At 42.0% G+C, this 20,125-nt stretch overlaps 1 protein-coding gene across 4 annotated transcripts in view; it reads right to left on the reverse strand.

Moving 5' to 3' along the window:
- PIBF1 (progesterone immunomodulatory binding factor 1) overlaps nucleotides 1-20,125 on the reverse strand; it is a 178,423-nt gene that overhangs the window by 81,786 nt on the left and 76,512 nt on the right. For all 4 annotated transcript variants that reach the window (XM_053307224.1, XM_053307225.1, XM_053307227.1 and 1 more), the window contains exon 10: nucleotides 15,143-15,241. In XM_053307224.1, the coding sequence (XP_053163199.1) occupies nucleotides 15,143-15,241 (99 nt within the window). The remainder of the gene's footprint in view (nucleotides 1-15,142; nucleotides 15,242-20,125) is intronic.

Below are 20,125 nucleotides of genomic sequence, written 5' to 3' on the forward strand. Positions count from 1 at the left end.
GGCTGTTGCGCATGCCCAATGGGCCTCTTTGTGGCCTGGGTCGTGACCCGGTCCCACAGAAGCCCATTGGGGGCAGAGTAGGTAGAATAACCCCAGATCCTAAAATGATGAGATTTAGGCACTCCACAGTTAGGTCATACATGTGGCTACTGAATTTGCATGAACTTTTCCAAGTCAAAAGAGGAGAGAAGGTTGAATAAACAGAGATCCCTTGAGTGCAGGCATCCATATAATTTATTACTTTTGGTGTGTGAAGAGACAGATATGCACCTACTGTCCTACCAGATGCCACATGCTATGTCCATATCAGATTAAAATCACTACCATTTCAAGTACTGTTGCCAGACAGCCTGATTTCAGGGTAGCCCAGAGAGCATCCCACTATCTATACTACTTTGGATGGCTGTACAGCCCAAGACTATGTGAGCACAGTCCCTATCGTTAACCTTTCACCTGCCTGGGTTTGGCAAGACCCATAGCTGTTTGCTCAGCATGAGTAAAGCTTGGGGCAATGTGCCCCAAAGTCAGAATAGCGGAAGAATGAATGGGACGCAGCCACCACTCTCTTTCAAAGAGAAGGAAGTAGCCAGTGAGTAGACCCCATTTCAAAAGGAGAATCAATCAGGGAAGGACTCCTCCCTTTCGTAAGAGATAATAGTGGAGCAGTTTTCAGGAGGCACACAGATAAACGGTGCATTTCCTAATCCATTCTGAACATACAACTTAGCTGGCAAAGACTCAGTGCAGCAGCCCATAAAAACTATAGATGTGTAATCTTTCCACACCTGGTCTTAAGGTCAACCAAGTACAGCCCTATCCACCACGTATATCACATTTACATAGTTTCCTCTTGCCTTTGTTGGGCAAGCTACCCTCAGAGTGATTATGTTTGAGTGGCAATAGACTTCTTTATCTTGCCTGGAATCTGTCATCTTCAGGGTGGTTAGAATGGCTTAGTAACTGCTGCAGGGCACGTTTCAAGGTATATGCCAAAAGCACATGGCCTTGGAATCTGTTTGGATCACTAGCCTACAGACTCTCATACAAGCGAGTTGTAGCGCTTTGCTCCTTGCTTCTTTCCTGCTTCTTCCTGCTTATCTACTGGCGAAGAGGCCAACCAATGTCCAACAAATGCTTCAACTTATCTAGGGAAGACTGGTAAACTAAGCTCTTGCCCTTCTAAGCCCCCCCGCTTTCAAGCACTTCCCCCGGCAAGCCTTAAGTCCGGCTCCGGACAAGCACCTGAGCCAAGCTGATCGATCTTCAATTAGAACTTCAAGCTAAATTATTGCTAGCAATATTGCTAGCATAGTTTATCAGATAGGATTTACTGCCTAACTAAACTTTTGCCTTCTGTACCCCCCTATGACCTTAATAAAATTTCTGAACTGCATTTCAGCCTCCTCCTCTTTCCCAAGACACCAAACTTGCTCAAATTTGATACTGAAACCAAGCTGCTCCCTCTAGTCAACCTAATTCCCCATGCTAAGCCAAAAGCACATATGGAGCATCTAGCCAGTGCTCTGGGGCAGTTCTGGTAGCAGATCAGATGCAGAGGCTGACCATTCTGATGAAATTACTTTACTGAAGTCCCATTGAAATTAATAGGACAAGTTAGTCATATTAACTTGTCCTATTAAATTCAATGGGATTTCTGTCAAATAATTTAGTAAAGATGTCAACCAAATAGCTATTATCTGCTCCTCTGACAGCTTCTTAATTTTGCCAGATCATGTGTCCTTGACCACGACTAAATATATACAGCAGACAACTCAGAGTTATTTTGAAAACAGGAAGTAAAATCCTTGTGAAAACCCATTCAGCTCATTGCATCAGTAAGCAAAACCAATATTCAATGGCAATTCCCAAATAAAAGCCATTAGATACTCAGAAATGTTGATAGCATTCAGATGTTAATGAAAGCTGCTGCTGAAAAATACAAGAGCATCTGGCCATCAATGAATCTGCATTGATCAATAAAGCAATGTAGAATGCTAAAAGCCAGAACAGAACACGAAGTACATTTTGTTTTAATAAGTGCAAAATTGTACTTAAATCCATAGAGACCTGTACACATTTATATTATAAAAGTTGTTATGTTTAATCCTCATCCAGATTTTAAATCTAATAGCGTCCATTTAAACAGGGTGTGGAGTGAAAGGATAAAGCTTAATTTCCAAAAGGAGGTTCTGTATTTCTTACGATAGCCAGAGCAGAAAGCATATTTGGGCAAGTGCTTTCTCTTCCTTTTCTACCAATCAAGATAGTTTCCAGTCCATTTTTCTGCATCCTCTTCCATTTCCCCCAAAGCTGCCCTTTCACAAGATATTGTGAAGCATAACAGAACTAGTCTGCTATAACAGTTAGGCCTGCAACTTTATGACTGGCTTCTCCATTAAAATCCCTACAGAAACAGACACAAAAATAAAGCAAACAGAGATCCAACATTAACTACAAACAGAAGACAGTAACAGTCCCATTGGATGTTTATTGTGAGTGAGGGAGCCATTGTTAAACCATTCTTCCTAGAAGCAAATCACATTGCAAGACTGATTGAAAGGAGAGCGGGAAGGAAAAATAAAATAATCAACATTATAACCTCCCCAATCCAATTTACGGCAGGTTCCTTTTTCTTTATCTTTTACCGTTGTAGTGGAAGAGAACTGAAGGAACCTCACCATAATTAAAATTTTATTCAGTATGCAAACTTGTGCTTTGTTGAGAAAGGTCTTGAACCCTCAGCAACCATTACATTTAATTCATAGAAATGATACCGTATTTACCCAAACAGAAGATGACTCTGAATTTAATATGACACCGCCCACCCTTGACAAACAGAGCTTAAATGCAGGTTATACCTGTATTTACCCAAAAGGAAGAGGGCTCTGAATTTAAGATGATACCTCATCCACGTCCCATTTTCAACATCAACAAAACTAGACTTGGCTTCAGGTACAACAAAGAAAGCTCTTCTCTCTGGATAGGAATAATTCCAAAGCTACCAGGTCTCAACAAAAGGAAAGAGGGGTTCTTGTGGGATGATTCTATTGAGAAATCCAGGCAAAATTCTAGGGCAGCTTCCTGGCTAAGGAGTGCGATTGAAGGAACAATCGCTTCTAGGGATAATTGCTGCCTCAAGAAATGCAGGTAAGAAAGTAAAGGTAAAAGAAGGAGCAGTAAACTGTTTGTACCAGCTGACTAAAAAGAAACACAAGGAAGACACCAACAGCCACTGGAGGGGAGTTATGCTAGATTGAATGGGGACACTTGCTCTCCCCCTGTTAAAGATAAGAAAGCCACCACTTTACTTTAAAAAGTACCTCTATACTCAGTTAAATGACCTCAGGAATGACCTTGATGATGATATACTTTGTTGTCTACATGTCCCCAGATTAGTATTCCACATTCTGTGCTTGGCTTCAGCCTTTACCTGTTGGCAGAAGTGGATCCTGACAAAGTTTGAGTAGGGGAGGAATTCAAGATGCAAACTCGCCTGCTAAAAGAGGGGCATTACATTGCAAGTGACCAAGGTTCATTTGAGTCTTGGGTCTGGCCATAATGGGCTTCACTCCTGCCTCCTTCCCTTCCTGCCTGTTCTCTCCCTTGCCTTTGTGAGCATAAGAATGACAATATTGCTATTGTTAAAAATAAAAAATGAATTTGGGAGGAAAAAAAAGTTGCAGACAAGAGAAAATGGCGGTGGCAGGCCTGAGGAGGCGGCCTCAGCTGGCTGCTGGGAGGCGGAGGGATGGTGCAGATGCTCTGTGTGGGTCAGCTAGTAATAAATAAGACTGTTCCCTGTCCCAAAAGGGCTCACAGTCTAAAAAGAAACATAAGGTAGACACCAGCAGCAGCAACCGGAGGGATGCTGTGCTGGGGATGGTTAGTGGGGCCAGTTGCACTTCCCCAACTCAGTAAAGATAACCATCACTTTAAAAAGGTGCCTCTTTGCTCAGTTAGCCTGTGTCTTTGCACATGAAAAACAAGCTTAGAAACAGAAACTGAAAGCCCAGAAATGTAGAAAAGCAAGAGTAGGTAATTGCTAGGCCAGGCTAGAGCATTTTCATTAGATGACACTGAAGTGAATGCCCGTGTTCGATTGGTTACTAACTCAATGAGTGTGACAGAGAGACATTAATTCATTACAAGCTGAACTCTCACAGAACATCTTTGTGCTAGTGGATTTGGCTTTCCCACCCCCTCAGTCAGCCTTCCCCACCCCAAAGACTTGGTAAGGTGGCAGAAGGCCCCCTCGCTCGGCCTCCCCACCCAGACTTCGCTCGGCCATTCCTCCCCCCTCCACTCGACCTTTGCTCACCATTCAGCAGCTGCTTTACCCCTGCCCGCTCGCCTGTTCCCCCATCCACTCACCACTTGCTCTTTGCTCTCTCCCCACTTGCAACTCGCTCTTTGTCCCCTCCACTCGCCACTCAATTCCCCCCGCCTGCCCATCCCTCCCCCCCCCCGTTTGCTGCTTGGCAGTTGCTTTCCCCCGGCCGGTCACCCGTTCCTCCCCCCCGCCCATCTGTCCCACCTCCCCACCACACCTGAAGCTGCCCCATGGCCGTGGAGAGGATGTGCAATGACAGGTTGTGGCTGCAGCGGGGGTGGGGCTTTGGTCGCGGCTGCAGTGTGGGCAGGGCTTGCCACACACAACCTTAGTGTATTAAATATATAGACAGATTAGGAAACTGTAAGTTTGATGTAGTATGTTTGTAATGAGATTTGATTTTAAGCATTATGAGGTCATTCACACAATCAAAACAACTGTGTTCTACCCGGGTTTGGGAACTATGAAAAGCAGGAAAACCTGCTTTTCCGTCTACCTTCCTTCCTTCCACACAATCATTTCTACCCAGGTTTCCTTCCTTCCTTCCTTCCAACCAAAAATTGAGATGACAAACAGCTCCCAAACCCGGGCAGAACACAGTTTTTGATTGTGTCAATGACCTTGTTATTTTTTACACGCAATTTTGAATATAATTAATTAATTAATTAATTTTTACTTCATACATTTGTATACCACCCTGTACAAAAAAGTCCCTGGGCAGTTCACAATCTAAAAATCTTTAAAACATGATTAAAACAATTCCCAAACCCGGGTAGAACACAGTTGTTTTGATTGTGTGAATGACCTCATAATGCTTAAAATCAAATCTCATTACAAACATACTACATCAAACTTACAGTTTCCTAATCTGTCTATATATTTAATACACTAAGGTTGTGTGTGGCAAGCCCTGCCCACACTGCAGCCGCGACCAAAGCCCCACCCCCGCTGCAGCCACAACCTGTCATTTCTACCCAGGTTTCCTTCCTTCCTTCCTTCCAACCAAAAATTGAGATCACAAACAGCTCCCAAACCCGGGCAGAACACAGTTTTTGATTGTGTCAATGACCTTGTTATTTTTTACACGCAATTTTGAATATAATTAATTAATTAATTAATTTTTACTTCATACATTTGTATACCACCCTGTACAAAAAAGTCCCTGGGCAGTTCACAATCTAAAAATCTTTAAAACATGATTAAAACAATTCAAAAATGCAATAAAAATGCAAAAAAAAAAAAAATGAAGCTTTAAAACTATAAACTAAAAACCTGACTAAACAGGTATGTTTTCAGGCCCTTCTTAAAAACATTCAGAGAAGGGGGAAACTCTAATTTCATTAGGAAACACGTTTCAGAGTCCTGAGGCAACTCTAGGAAATACCCAGTTGTGTGGAAGCAAGGTAGTACAACTTAGTACAGCATTTTTTAAAAAAATCCAATTTAAGTCTGATCTACAAAAAATTTTAAGCAGTTAAAAAAAAAAAAAAATCCTCAAAGATTTTTATCCACCCTGCTATCAGACCCAGGAGCCTTTAAATGAAATGGGTTTTCCGATAAGGATATGACCAAAAAAACGAGCTGCTTTATAGCCTGACTTAAAAAACTGCTTTATAGCTTGACTTAAAAAGTAAACTTTAATGTAACTTAACATTGTTTCCAAGTGAGTTACAAGCCTCCATTAAAAGAAAACACAGCCATATTTATATAGAAACCACTTAGGATATTATTCTAAACAAACTGGGCAACATCCAGACTAAGTCATGCTAAATTGCTTTGCAATTAATGGGACTTAAGTTAGTCAGGTCTAACTGGTTTCATTGATTCCAATAGTGCTTAGTCACGACTAACTAGTCTGGGTGTTGCTCACTGAACTGGAATGAAGTTGTGCAGAATCATAGGGCTTACTTAGAGCCTTACGATTTGCTTAGAACTGAGGGCCAATGCATTCAAAACCTCAATAGCTGCTTTTCCAAATAACTTTTTTCCACGCAAAAATGTTTTCTATATTCACAGGCTTTCCTTATGTATGTCCTTTACCAGTAATTTGCAAATATACCAATGCAATGTCTAGAATATTTGAGGGAGGCCAATAGATAAAAGACCTTTATGTATTACCTGTGAGATAACAGTGCACAGTGACCACAGAACACAGAACTGTGGCACCACTGCATTAAGCCTTGTGCAGAAAAGGCACTTACAACAAATACATGGTCCTTTTCATATACTTATAATCTCTATTTATAAGCTAGAAGTGTTAATAGGAATTGAAGTCTGTTTCTGCTGCAATACAGGATAAATTTGTGCCTTTCTAAAAAAGGGTGCAACATCCACATATTGCTGCCAAGGTTTAAAATGTTTTAGGAGTTAAACTGAAACATGTAGAAAATGAGTCATTGTGGTGGCAGAATATGTACTGTAGGAAATAAGAGCTCATTTACAAGTGGGAGAAACATACTCACGCTTCACTGGCAGTAATTCATGGAACTTCCGTTCCAGTAAACATCAGATTTAAAATTATTCTGGAAAATATGTCTGTTTCGCCAATGATTTTATTCAGAAAGATCTAAAGTGTCATTATAAAACAGACCTTATGGTTGTAACTTTTGGTTTTCAAATTATTAGAAATCTGCCAAACTTTTCATTTAGCATCGTCTGGATTGCCAAGGTTTTGCTTAACATAAGATCAGTAGCTGACATCCTGGCGACCACTGCACGTGTGCTTCTAATATCAGCATGCATACAGCGGTAGCCTTTGTGGTAGAGTCCTCAAGCTTCTGACGCATGGCTCCCCTTGGGCAAGAGTGCAAATACTTTCAGAGCTCCCCTGACCGCCATGCTTCTGGAGCACAGGGGAAGCTTTGAAAGTATGTGCGCTCTTGTACAGTACAGCCACCTCTACTGCGGAAGTGTGGGAGGCACTCCAGCGTGTGTCACTGTTAGAAACACACACAGCACGGTAGTCAGGATGTCAGCCAATACAAGTCAGTAACATGTCCAAAGCAAGAGAACATTTTAAAAATATTATTTAAACCAATTATAGTATATTAACACAAAAGGCAAAATAAGTTTAATAGACCTTCAGAAGATTAACCCGGAGCATGTCTAATGGGGAACAGAACCACTACAAACTGTGAAGATCAATTCCATGTTACAGGAATGGTGTTAGCAATGATAAACACTCGAAAGAATTAAAAAGATGGACAATTTAGGCTGCAATCCTCAATTTACATTTACTTGGAAGTAAGCTCCACTGAAATCAGTGGACTTTCCTTAAAAATTAAAGCATATATAACTGGAGTGAAATTCTGTTATGAGTAATGCAATGAACAAATGTTTTCTAAAAGATGCAATACCAGAGGCAGGCAATGATCTATGAATAGAAGTTCTCAGGATTCACTGTTTTATGGCCCCTTTTTTATTTATGGCTTACTGCTCAAATTCCATATTGAACAGAGGACTTCTGTTTCAGTTTCTGTTAGGCCTGGTACAGCTTGTACCAGGTAGAGGAACATTGCTGGGCAAATTAAATTATTCTGGAGAACTGGCTGGTGGGGCCAGTGCTAGAATGAGGAAGACAACTGAGCAGATGTCTTTGCTCTGATGTCAAAGGAGTACTAGATCTAGTACTTACAGGGGAAATTTCTCAAGCCAGTTTCCCTTAATGGCAAGGGCAAGAAGCCCACAAAGTGAGGCAGGGACAGTCTTGTTTGTGAAGACATTTTCCACAGTGGTTATCCAAGGAAAACCGTTATGCCAAAGGGGGGGGGGGGGGAAAGTAGGTTCACTCTTCCAAGACAACAGCTAATATATGGCATCCTGATGTTGCTACACTTCCCACAAGTTATGGTGACCTGAAATGAATCAGGATCAGCGTCTTTTATTGCTCCACATATATTCTTATAGACAATTTCCATGCTATTATAGTTTTCCAGTCAGTAATAAGACCGCCTCCATTCATGATATGGTATTGGAGTATAGGGCTGACCTGCTTTGCATTACGAAGACCTGGTTGGGCACAGATGGGGATGTTGCCCTGTCCAAGATATGCCCACCAGGTTTCCGGGTGCTTCACCAGCCCTAAGACCATGGCCAGAGAGGCGAAGTCGCAGTGACTGTTAGAGATAATCTTGCAGCATTCAGGGGCTCTGCTCTGAGGGTGACAGGTCGTGAGTGCCTGTTTGTGGGTTTGGGCCTATGCAACAAGATAGGGCTGCTGTTGGTGTACCGGCTGCCCTGCTGCCCATCAGCGGTCCTCCCTGAGCACCTTGACCTTGTAGCTGGGCTCGTGGTTGATTTCCCTAGACTTTTAGTCTTGGGAGATTTCAACCTACCTGCCCTGGGTGATTGCTCAGGAGTTCGTCGCCTCCTATTAATCTCGGGCCCGACTCACACTGGCGGCCGCACACTGGATCTTGTCTTCGCCTCGAAGCAGTGGTGACGTGATCTGAGGATGGGGGATGTAGTCATCTCACCCTTGCCATGGTCGGATCACTTCCTGGTATGTTTGCATATCACTGTGGCTCCTGTACTTCGCAGGGGCGATGGAACCAATTTATCAGTCCTCCCCAGGCACTTAATGAATCCAGTTGGGTTCCAGAGGGTGCTTGGGGAATTTCCCAGCACAGCTCATTTGAGGCTTGGAATATCGAGGCCAAGAGGGCGCTGGATGAAAATGCTCCTAAGTGGCCTTTTAAAGTCTGTAGGTCTCGTGCTCCTTGGTTTTCAGAGGAGCTAAGGGGCATGAAACAGGGCAAAAGATGCCTAGAACGATCAAACACAGCTGCATTCTTATGTCCAGGAGTATACTGTGGCAGTTAGAGTGATGAAGTCTGCGTATTTCTCCGCTTTCACTGCATCGGCAGAATTCCATCCGGCAGCATTATTCTGGATCACCTGTACCCTTTGGGGGAAATGGGGGGGATTCTTTCCCCTCTCTTCCCCCCCCCCACATTGTTTTAATTTATGTAAACCGTCTCAAGTCTAAGGAAGTCAGGCGGGCAATAAATTTTATAAATAAATAGATAGATAGATAGATAGATAGATAGATAGATAGATAGATAGATAGATAGATAGATAGATAGAGCTCTGCATCATTCCTTCCAATATTCAGTGCAGGTGCTTGAGTGCCTGTCAGTTTGGAAGTGAAACAGGGCCATGCAAATATAAAATGGTGGATTCTACATATTAGGTAGACAGAAGTTTGCAAACCAATTAAAAAAAATTTTTTTAAAGAAACCGAAAACAAAAGTGGCCTGGGGGTTTCCAAGACCTACAAAACATCAGTAAGCTTAAAACAAAAACAAAAATAAAAATGGAGGGCAGAAGGCAAGAAGAAGTGAGCATTCTTAAACCAGCATAGCGTAGAGGTTAGAGTGTTGGACTAGGACAGGGAAGAACTGAGTTTGAATCCCCATTCAACCATGAAACTCACTGGGTGACTCTGGGCCACATATCTCTCAGCCTAACCTACTTCACAGGATTGTTGTGGGGATAAAAGTAATCATGTACACCGCTTTTTGCTCCTCAGAGGAAGAGCAGGATATGAATGTAAATGTAAAATGTAAACCCCTAACAACAAATATCCTGGGGTAGCAGGTGGAATGTGCACCATGAAGTAAAACAAACAACATAACAACACCTCCCCTAACTGTACAACATGGGGATGTTTCAAGAGGAAAGGAAAAAACCACAAGACACTTCCCCCACTCCTTTTCCCTTGCCTACTCTCCAGAATCTACCTTCCCCACCACTATACAGCAATACCTGAAACTAATCCTCAGGTGCTCTACAGCACCTCAAGGAAAAGGATGAGGAAAAAGGTGTTCTTCTCCTTCTCCCATCTGTAGCTCCCCTCTCCCCAAGACCTAAATATCAATTCCTGTTCAAGGCTGGCTGGAGTCCTCAAAAGGAGGTCTCCCCTTAGGGGCTTGGACATACTGTGCATCTCTTATTAGTAAGACTGAACATCATATCTTCCAGACAAGAAGCCAGATACCACATTATAATATTGCAAAGGTAGAACAACCTGCATGGCATTGCCTTCTAACCATGTATGGACTTGCAACTGTAAGGTTCAGGACAAGACACGTTGAGGCTGTTCTCACAAGCAGCCAAGACAGGGCTTGGCTGCCCATGAGAACTGCCAGGAGCCGCATGGCTCCTGTTGGTGCCTCAGTGGCACAGCTAGGAACATAGGAACATAAGAAGCTGCCATATACTGAGTCAGACCATTGGTCTATCTAGCTCAATATTGTCTTCACAGACCGGCAGCGGCTTCTCCAAGGTTGCAAGCAGGAATCTCTCTCAGCCCTATCTTGGAGATGCCAGAGAGGGAACTTGGAACCTTCTGCTCTTCCCAGAGCGGCTCCATCCCGAGGGGAATATTTCCCAGTGCTCACACTTCTAGTCTCCCATTCATGTGCAACCAGTGTTAGTGCCGGGTGGGAACAGGGATGCCTGGGGACTTCTCCATAATCTAGAAGCCCCTATTGTTATGTCCATGGAAAAAGCTCCGGGAGGAACTAGAATCCCCAGACCGCCCCGTGCTTTCCCCCAGCCTCCCCAGTGAGTCTCCCCTCGGACCCTCCTGGCGTTCCTTGAACCCACCCAGCCTCTCTTGTGCTAGTGCTGGGTCAGGCATTAAAGAATTTCTCCCAACCAACGTACTATCTGGCGCAACTGCCTCAGAATCAGCTGCCTCCGCATGGCGGAATGAGGGAATGACCTTATTGAGCCTTCCAAGAATCCTGAAGTCCAGTCTCATTGGGCATCACAATGCATATATTACTGCCTAGCTTCTAATACTGTATCAAAATAAAAGTGACTACCAGTCGCAGTGTACATTTGAGTTGGTAAGCTTCCTATTAAAACTTATAGGCTAGGAAACATTATTTTCTTAATAAGTATTTGCTTTACACGGCTAACATAAGTTTTTTTCCTACCTGGCACTTAGAATTCACCCTTGGCAATAACTTCTGCAATTGCATAAATGGAACAGGAAAACAGCTTTGCAAGCTGTTGTAAGCAATTAGTTGCTTCATACCAAAAAGGGGAAAGGTGAAAAAAGTGGGGTGGGGGGAGAGCTGGCTATACAGTTGAAACAGCAGATTCTTACATCTTTGCTTTAGTGTTAGAATGCGCAAAAGCATTACTATTTTATATATAGTATTACTTTTGTTTATATTTTATAAACAGCAATAGGACTAAGAAACTCAGTTACCAGCCAACAGTGAAAATAAAGTTATAATAATTGCACTTGACTTGAAAATTGGGTGTTAGTTATACTCTTCATCACAAGATTTGCCAGAGGCATTTCTTAACTGCTATTCAGGCTGGGCAACATTCCATATACTTTGTATAAGTAAATATATTTGCAAGTTTCAGATTATACCAACATCGGAAACTAGAGGCAATACACATTTTGTCTATATGATCCTTTCCAAACATCCCAGGTAGTTGCTCATATAGAAAAATGTTGTTTATTTAAATGTATATCCCGCCCTATTCTGTCAGTTCAAGGTGTAGCTTACAGTATTTTAACTCTTCATTCCCCTTCTTCCCCCTTCCGTCCTCACATTTCACAGGCCAATTTTGATGGACAAGAGAATACGATGTTTTCATCCTCCCATTCTATTCCTTTTTACTCAAATGAATAAGTAACATGTGTACTAGATGGATGATGGAAATAGTAGCAATTCCCATGACTAAGGCAGCTGGATTACGAGGGCTCAGTTCACACATTGCATTTGTGTGTGCATGCATGTGTAGGTACACCCACAGGAATGTTGAGGATTGTTCATGTGGACAAACATTTTATTATGAGAACTAGACTAGAAATCACTCCTGCTTGTATTACTCAAGCTCAACTGTTCAAAATTACTCAGGAGAGAAGGAAAAAATGAAGGCTGCTTCATTGAATAGATGCAACATTCTGTAGGCTGTGGAGTTATATTAGCTTCTAAACAAGCTACCGCAAATTACTCAAGGCAGATGGCAATCTCAAAATTGTGGACTTTCCTTCTACCTTGTTACAACAAACTTGTCACTTTGTTTCATTTTAAGTCTGATGTTTATTTATTTATCTATCATATTTAAATACAATATAAAATGGGGGGGAACTAGTAGTGCTTGCTGCAACAAGATACTAATACATAACTTAATACTACTCAATTTCCACTATCTGCACCATAGGTAGCATCTAGACAAGTGCTCCATGAACCTTCTGTTCAAGCGATGGAACACTAACTTCAAGCGATGGAACACTAACAAGAATGCCACCTCATGTCTCTAGAGCATGTGACATAGATAGGAATTCAAGTCATTTTAAAAAACATTTTTTAAAAAATAAATATATTTCACAATGATGTGCTGGACTGAAACATACCACAGTGCTTACAGTAGCCCAAATGGATGGACAGCTGTACTCATGCAAGGATTACTTCCTTACATGAATACAACTCTCTTCCTTTTGCTGAAGGTGCCATCATGAGCAGATTGGTTTGTTTGAATATAACACAATACAATTTGGGAAGTATTATATGCAGAAAATATTCCCAAACCACTTGTGTTTAAAGAAACAACACATACAATATGATAAGACCCCTGCTAACTGGGCAAAGAGGCACCTTTTACTGTGGTGATTCTCTTTATTTAGCAGGGGGAGAGTAACTGGCTCTATCCACCCCCAGCACAGTACCTCCAGTGACGGTTGCTGGTGTCTGTCTTGTGTTTCTTTTTAGATTGTAAGCCCTTTGGGGACAGGGATCCATCTTATTTGTTTGTTATTTCTCTTTGTAAACCGCCCTGAGCCATTTTTGGAAGGGCGCTATAGAAATAGAATTATTTATTATTATTATTATTATTATTATTATTATTATTATTATTATTATTATTATTAATTTGTCACTTTCATAATAGTTTACAAACTAATTTCCTCCACACAAGGCTCATGTTGTAAATGAATTTTCAGTGCTGGTATCATAAAAGGGGATGCATTTAATCAAAGTCGGCAATAAAATAAACTTACAAAAGCATTTTACTGAATGGTAAAATTACTAAAGGTAAAGTGTGCCATCAAGTCCGTGTCAACTCCTGGTGCCAACAGAGCCCTGTGGTTGTCTTTTGTAGAATACAGGAGGGGTTGACCATTGCCATCTCCTGCGCAGTATGAGATGATGCCTTTCAGCATCTTCCTATATCGCCCGATAGAGGTGTTTCCCATAGTCTGGGAAACATACCAGCGGGGATTTGAACCAGCAACCTCTGGCTTGGTAGTTAAGCCATTTCTCCGCTGCGCCATTAGGTGGTTCTACTACAGCAACTATTTTACAATCAAGAACATATTGATTAACTTAAGATTCCCGAACAGTCCCATTTGCTTACATGTTAAATCCTGCTTCAAGCAATTTTCACTGTGATGCTGATTTCAAGTAAACAGCTAGGGGGCACAGTTTGCTAATATGTTATATTACATTTTTAACCCAATTCTGTGGCTGCGTTCTAATCCTTAGTTTATACTGTTTATTGTCATATTTTCAAGAAAAGTCAACACAGACAGGATGTTGCATCCTACTAGATAGTCAGACACATGTATATGATCATTTTTAAAATTATTTTTAAACTTTTTACATAAACACAAAACATACATATCTGTCAAGAAGTTTCAGAAATTATTTACATTCTCATCCAAAACCAAGTGATGTCTGTTGCTAATGAAAACTGTTGTACTTTACGTTGCCACTTAAAAGCTCTTGACAAGTATGAAAACCATAAAGCCAAGACTGCCTTTCCAAATTCTTCTGTGACTAGATATCCAATAGCCCTACTGCTGTTCTGTTTCTAAAACTGTACTACAGATTCTATTTTAACACTAATATCACTTCATGAATGTACCAATAGCCATGTTCTGCCTTTCTGTCTTATAATAATTTCCAGCTGGAATACAGAGTGAGAAGAGTTTTTGAGAGACTAAGAATAGGCAGCCACAAAGCAGAGCAACTAAATAAAAAGAGATAAAGTCAGCAGTTAACTATCTACAAAAGGTTGTTATGGATACAAATTAACAGTTGTAATGTGAAATGTTCCATACTGCCAACTAACTCAACGTTTTATAAAACCCGGCATGGGTACCAAAGGAAATCTCTAATCTCTGCTAATGTATTCAAGATGTCAATACAGAAAACTATCACAGTATAGTTCAGGTAAATTTTTGCTGGGATGATTAGGTTTTCCCCCACTATGTTTTAGAACAGTTGTTGTTTAAAGTTGGTGTTTCTAGCTCTCCACCAATCACAATTTGTATGCCAGATGTGCATGGTGATTCACAGCCCGATTCGAAACACATTCCTGGCACCTTTAAAACAGAGATCAGGTGCATAGCTGTATCGGTGGTGTTCCTCCCGCCCCAGCTATCACCATGCGCCGGTGGCGCTCTCCCCAGCTGCTTGTGTGTAACACTGGCACACACATAGCCTCCACACAAGCGCAGCAGCCATGTGCGGGCTGGCATCGTGCAAGAGCAGCAGGTATGCACCTCTTCTACTCTGCTTAAAGGAGCCAGGGATATGTTTCAAATTGTGCTGTGAACTGCAATTCATGCACACCCTAATTTTTACTTGTTCTTTCAGCTTATCAAAATTCAAAACAGGGTGGAAGAACAGACAAAATTGTAAAGTGCAGTGGCAAATGTTGAAATCTGTGCCAGCTGTTGATTGCTTTTTAAAAACCAATCTCAACTTCACTTGTACAAAAGTTTAAATCTTCCCTCTTCTTCAATATATGAGAAAAGAAAAGGAAGACTGAAGTACTTACTGTCCTAAAAGCTGCTCATATTTTGCAAAAGCATCTTTTTCAGCAGCAACAGATCTCTCCTTTTCAGTCACTGCATTATCTCTTGCTTCTCGCAAATGTCTGAAATGTAAAAATATTTCATAGGTAACATTCTTTTTAGTCTCAAGTATGTTCTCACAAGTAAGTTATGGTACAAATACAGTTTGTCTTAACTGATGGCCAATGAGAATTAATTTGTTTAGATGCATATACTTTGAGGAGGAAAGGGAAAAGATAGATGGAGAATGAAACTCGATGTTTTATTTAAACCTTATATCCATAGTCAGATACTCTTCTTAAGGTACACTAATCAACTCTCTCTAAATATAAATGTGTATGTTAACGTTAGTATTAAAACTTCAAGGCAGTTTTTGTTCATTTGTGTTCCTACATGTACTGGTCAATCTACAATATCACATTAGAACCTTCAAGTAAAGAAAGCTGCAATTTAGAACATCTTTAAGTTTATACTTTATCCCATCCCAAGGGCTCAAGGCATGCAGTTACAGTTATCAAACAGCTCTCCTAATCTCTGTTCCAAGAAGGGATCACAACTGTAAAGGCAAACAGAAACAAAACAAAAACCAAAAAAACAAACAAAGCCTCGAAATGGTAACCAAGCCCAAACTCTGGCATACTTGCAACAATCTACTTGGATATGCATGTATATGAGCATGTCTGTTACATCTACTGTACAGTACAAATACAATGAATATTTATATACTGCTTTTCAACACAAGTTTCCAAAGTGGTTTACATAGATATAAGTCAGTGTCGACTCTTAGCGACCACATAGATAGATTCTCTCCAGAGTAGATATAAATACATATATAAAATGGTACAGTGTTGAGTCATAATGCTTATTTTCACACTTAAAATAACTTAAATAACATGCTGCCCACCCCCAAAGAGTTGATGCCTATGAGTCCTTCAACACTTGCACTGATGAAATATTGCAGAATGCTAAACATTCCAACCACTCAGTGTGAAGTGTCAGTAACAGAATTTGTTAAGACAGTATTGTACAACTATGCAAGCATGAGTAAGAGAACAACCAAACAGGGTTCAGAGATGGGAGAAGTTATATGATTAGAGTTGCTAGGTAGACAGAGAATTTGAGAGCTAGGAAGCTGAGAGGGAAGAGAACCTTAGAGCTAGTCGGAGCAGGCCCATAAGAATGGTGGACAAAGTTAGCAGTGGACTGATAAGCAAAAACCTGAGGAGGACAAGTAAGTGGCTGGGCAGGAAGAGAAGTGGCAGAACTATCAGGGTCAGGCATGCACAAATCCACTAGCCATTAGCGAGTGCCACAGCCTTCTGAGAAGTGGGACATGCAGCACTGCACAGTTCTCGTCTCCAGAGGTCTCAGTTCCACTATCATTTCTGAGAAAATAAGAAACATTAGGAATCCTTTCTGAGCAGTAGGAGTGGGCTCCCACTGTTTCTTACATCTCCTTATCCCAGTTCAAATGACAGAAGATCCACTTCTCTATGACCCCTGCCAGAAAAGGATTTGAGGACAAGAGGGGATTGGTGGCGGCCACAAATGACGGCTGGCTATGTAGATCCCTGGTCTGGAAACAGAAGAAAAGACTGGTGAATGGGGTGGGTGGAAAAAACTCACATAGGTTCTAGGGTAAAAAAGGAAATGCAATAGGACTGTGGACCAGGAAGCCAAATGGGCAACAAGGCCCAAGATATGGAGAAAGGCTTCATTTAACATACCAACTTATATGAACCAGACCAATTTTTGTCTGCAAGTTTCTAGCTCATCAATGTCATATATGTAATCCTAACAAATGGATTGCCTTGCAGGATCAGATCTATGTTCATCTAGACCAGCATTTTGTTTCCAGCTTCTGGAATCTCACCAAGCAGGGCATAAAAACAACAGGTTTTCTGTACTCAGAAGTATATTTTTTCTGTACATTAAGCTTCCACTTGTCTACAATGCAGTAACATCCAGACTAGTACTTCCACAAGCGGAAGAAATTCTGCTCACACAAGTGGGACAGGTGATTTTTGCAAATCTTCCCATTCCTCTAGAGTCCGTCTCTCCTGAAAAAAACAATGTCTATGAAAGCTGTAGACTCTTAGGAGCAGATTTGTCAGGGTGTGTATGTGTGTGCATGCACATGCACATGCACAGATGGAAGGGTCCCTCATCAAGCAAAACTACTTCTGTTTGTGGTATGAAACAGGTTGCTCATCTGTAACTATTGATCTGGTAGTGATCCGTTGCAATCCATAAGAAAGGCTTCTGTGCCTGCACAGGGACCTCGCAGCCGAGTGCTCTAGCTCCTACCAAGTCCAGCCCAATGTGGGGCTGGACATCCAAGTCCAGCCCCACGTGCTCAGCGTGGATGGTATAAAAGGCGGGCTGGACACCATTTCATCAGTCCCTGGATGACCGCCGCATAGATGATTATCCTCGGTATGACAATGAGGTGAGTTCCATAGTGGGGTGTGGGGGTTTTTTGGTGTTTTTTTAAAGACAATTAAATGCTACTGCAATGGGGACAGCAGGGAAGGTCTTATGGACTGCAATGGATCACTACTAAATCAATAATTACAAGTGAGCAACCTGTTCATCTGGCTCGTGATCCGGTGGAATCCATAAGAATGGGTGTTTAGCCAGCTGCCCAAGGTGGAGGGTGCAGTAGCTATTGTAGCCCTTTTTAACACGCTCCTCTCAAAGTTAGCCTCTGCTGCCAAGTGAAGGTCAATGGCATAATGTCTCACAAAGGGCAACTCCATAGACCAAGTTGCCGCCTTGCAGATGTCATTAACGGTTATACCTGACAAGTGGGCCGCTGAAGCAGCATAGGTCCTTGTAGACTGAGCCCTGATGTACTTTGGGGCTCCACCTTTTGGATTTTGTATGCTAATAATATCAGTTCTACTAGCCAGTGGGAAAGGCGTTGCCTTGAAACACAGTCCCCTTTATCCTTCCCTTTGTAAGATACACATAAACATTTAGTAAGTCTGAACAGCTTAGTACTTTTCAAGTAATGCAAGAGAAATCTTTGCATGATTAATGTATGCATAGCTTTTTCCAGAGGAGTGGAGGGGATCTCTGAAAAAGGTGGGTAAGATAATGTCTTGGTTTAAGTGGAAGTCCGAGAGAATGTTAGGAAGGAACCCATGGTCCATACGCATGGCCACCTTGTCCAGGTAAAACTTAGTCAATGGTGTGTCTATCCTTAGTGCAGTTAACTCACTCACCCTGCATGCTGTGGTGATAGCTATGAGAAAAGCAGTTTTCAAAGTTACCCATTTAAGGGATGTGGTGCTCATGGGCTCGAAGGCCTCTAACATCAAGGCCAACAGCACAAGTGATATGCTTCACTGGGGAGATAGTATCCCTTAAAGCTTGGGTGCATGAAAAGGGATTTCCCATCCCAACCTGGGTGTCTGGAGAATAAGGCAGCTAAGTGCACCTTAATGGACACATTTGTAAACCATTGGATTTCAGTGAGGTTAAGTAAAGTAGGATTTGTCTTATGGTGGCACGGTTTGGGGCCTAAACCCTTTGGTCTCTGCAAATTTTCTGAACCATTTCCATTTGCTAGTGTAGTTTGACCAAGTGGAAGGTTTTCTCTTGTTTAACAAGATCTGCTCTAGAAGCCTGTCTTCCGAGGTATGAGACATAGACTGGCCACATCTGGATGGAGAACCAGACCTTGGTCTCGTGATAAGAGATCTGGAAGTTGTGGTAGCCCCTGGTACCTGGGGCAAGACAGTTTGAGTACTGATAGAAACCAGGACTAGCGGGGACATCATGGGGTTATGAGGATTCCTAACACTGGCTTCACTAACTGTCTGGCCACGATCCTACCAATTAAAAGTTGCAAAGGAAACATGTAGGGTATTTCCCTGGTCCAGTCTAACTGAAATGTGTCGCCCAAAGAGTGTGGGTCATGACCCGCTTTTGAACAAAACCTTTCATATTTGGTATTCTGCACTGTTGCAAAGAGGTCTATTGTGGGGTAAGCCCAAGCACTGAATAGTAGTTGCAAGATCTTCTCGTGGATCTCCCATTCATGTTGTTGATGTTGAGGAAATAACCTGCTGAGGTCATCCGCAAGAACATTGTCTGTCCCCTTTATATGGATGGCAGTCGGATGTATCTGGTTGTGGATGCACCAGTGCCAGAACTGAAGGCTTAGTGCATAGAAGAACCTCGACACCATCCCACCCTGTTGGTTGATATAGGCAATGGCTGTGGTATTGTCAAGTTGTATTTGGACCACCTGGCCTTTCAACAACAGGAAGACCTTCATCCCAAAGAATACTGCTAGTATTTCTAGGTAACTGACATGTAACTTCCCTTGCTGTGGCCCTGCACTTTGTGGGCATTGCAGTGTGCCCCCCTACTGGTTACGGAGGCATCTGTCGGTCTTATGAATACAATGGATCACTACCTGATCATCAGTTATATGAGCAACTTGTTTATGTGGATTGTGATCCGTTGCATTAATAAGGAATGGGTGATTAGCCAGCTTCCAGTCAAGGTGGTGGGCACAGTAGACCAGAAGCCTACTGCAATGCCCTCTTTAAAACACTCCTCCCAAAACCCAGCATCACTAGAATGCAAGTCAAGTTGTCTTGTATGAGCTGCACAAGCACCCAATTTATCAGCAGCTGAGGCAGAAACATATAAAAGAGTCCCTTGTTCCATGCATGTTGGAACGCATCTCCCAAGGTTCTGCGGTCCACACCTGCATACGAGCAAAAATGTGGGCACTTTCTGTTGGTTGCTGTGCAAACATGTCCACACTTGGGTGACCCCATAGACTGAACACTTGCAGGAGGTAGATGCTGTTGAGCTCCAATTTGTGATGTTGGTATTGCTGAATGGAATGGTTGAAGTTGTCCGCTAACACATTGTCCACTCCTCGTATGTGTATAACTTGAGGATGTACACCATGGTTTATGCACCAATCCCGAATCTGTATACTCAAG

The sequence above is a fragment of the Hemicordylus capensis genome, chromosome 3 (genome assembly GCF_027244095.1).
Source record: "Hemicordylus capensis ecotype Gifberg chromosome 3, rHemCap1.1.pri, whole genome shotgun sequence".
Taxonomy (NCBI): domain Eukaryota; kingdom Metazoa; phylum Chordata; class Lepidosauria; order Squamata; family Cordylidae; genus Hemicordylus; species Hemicordylus capensis.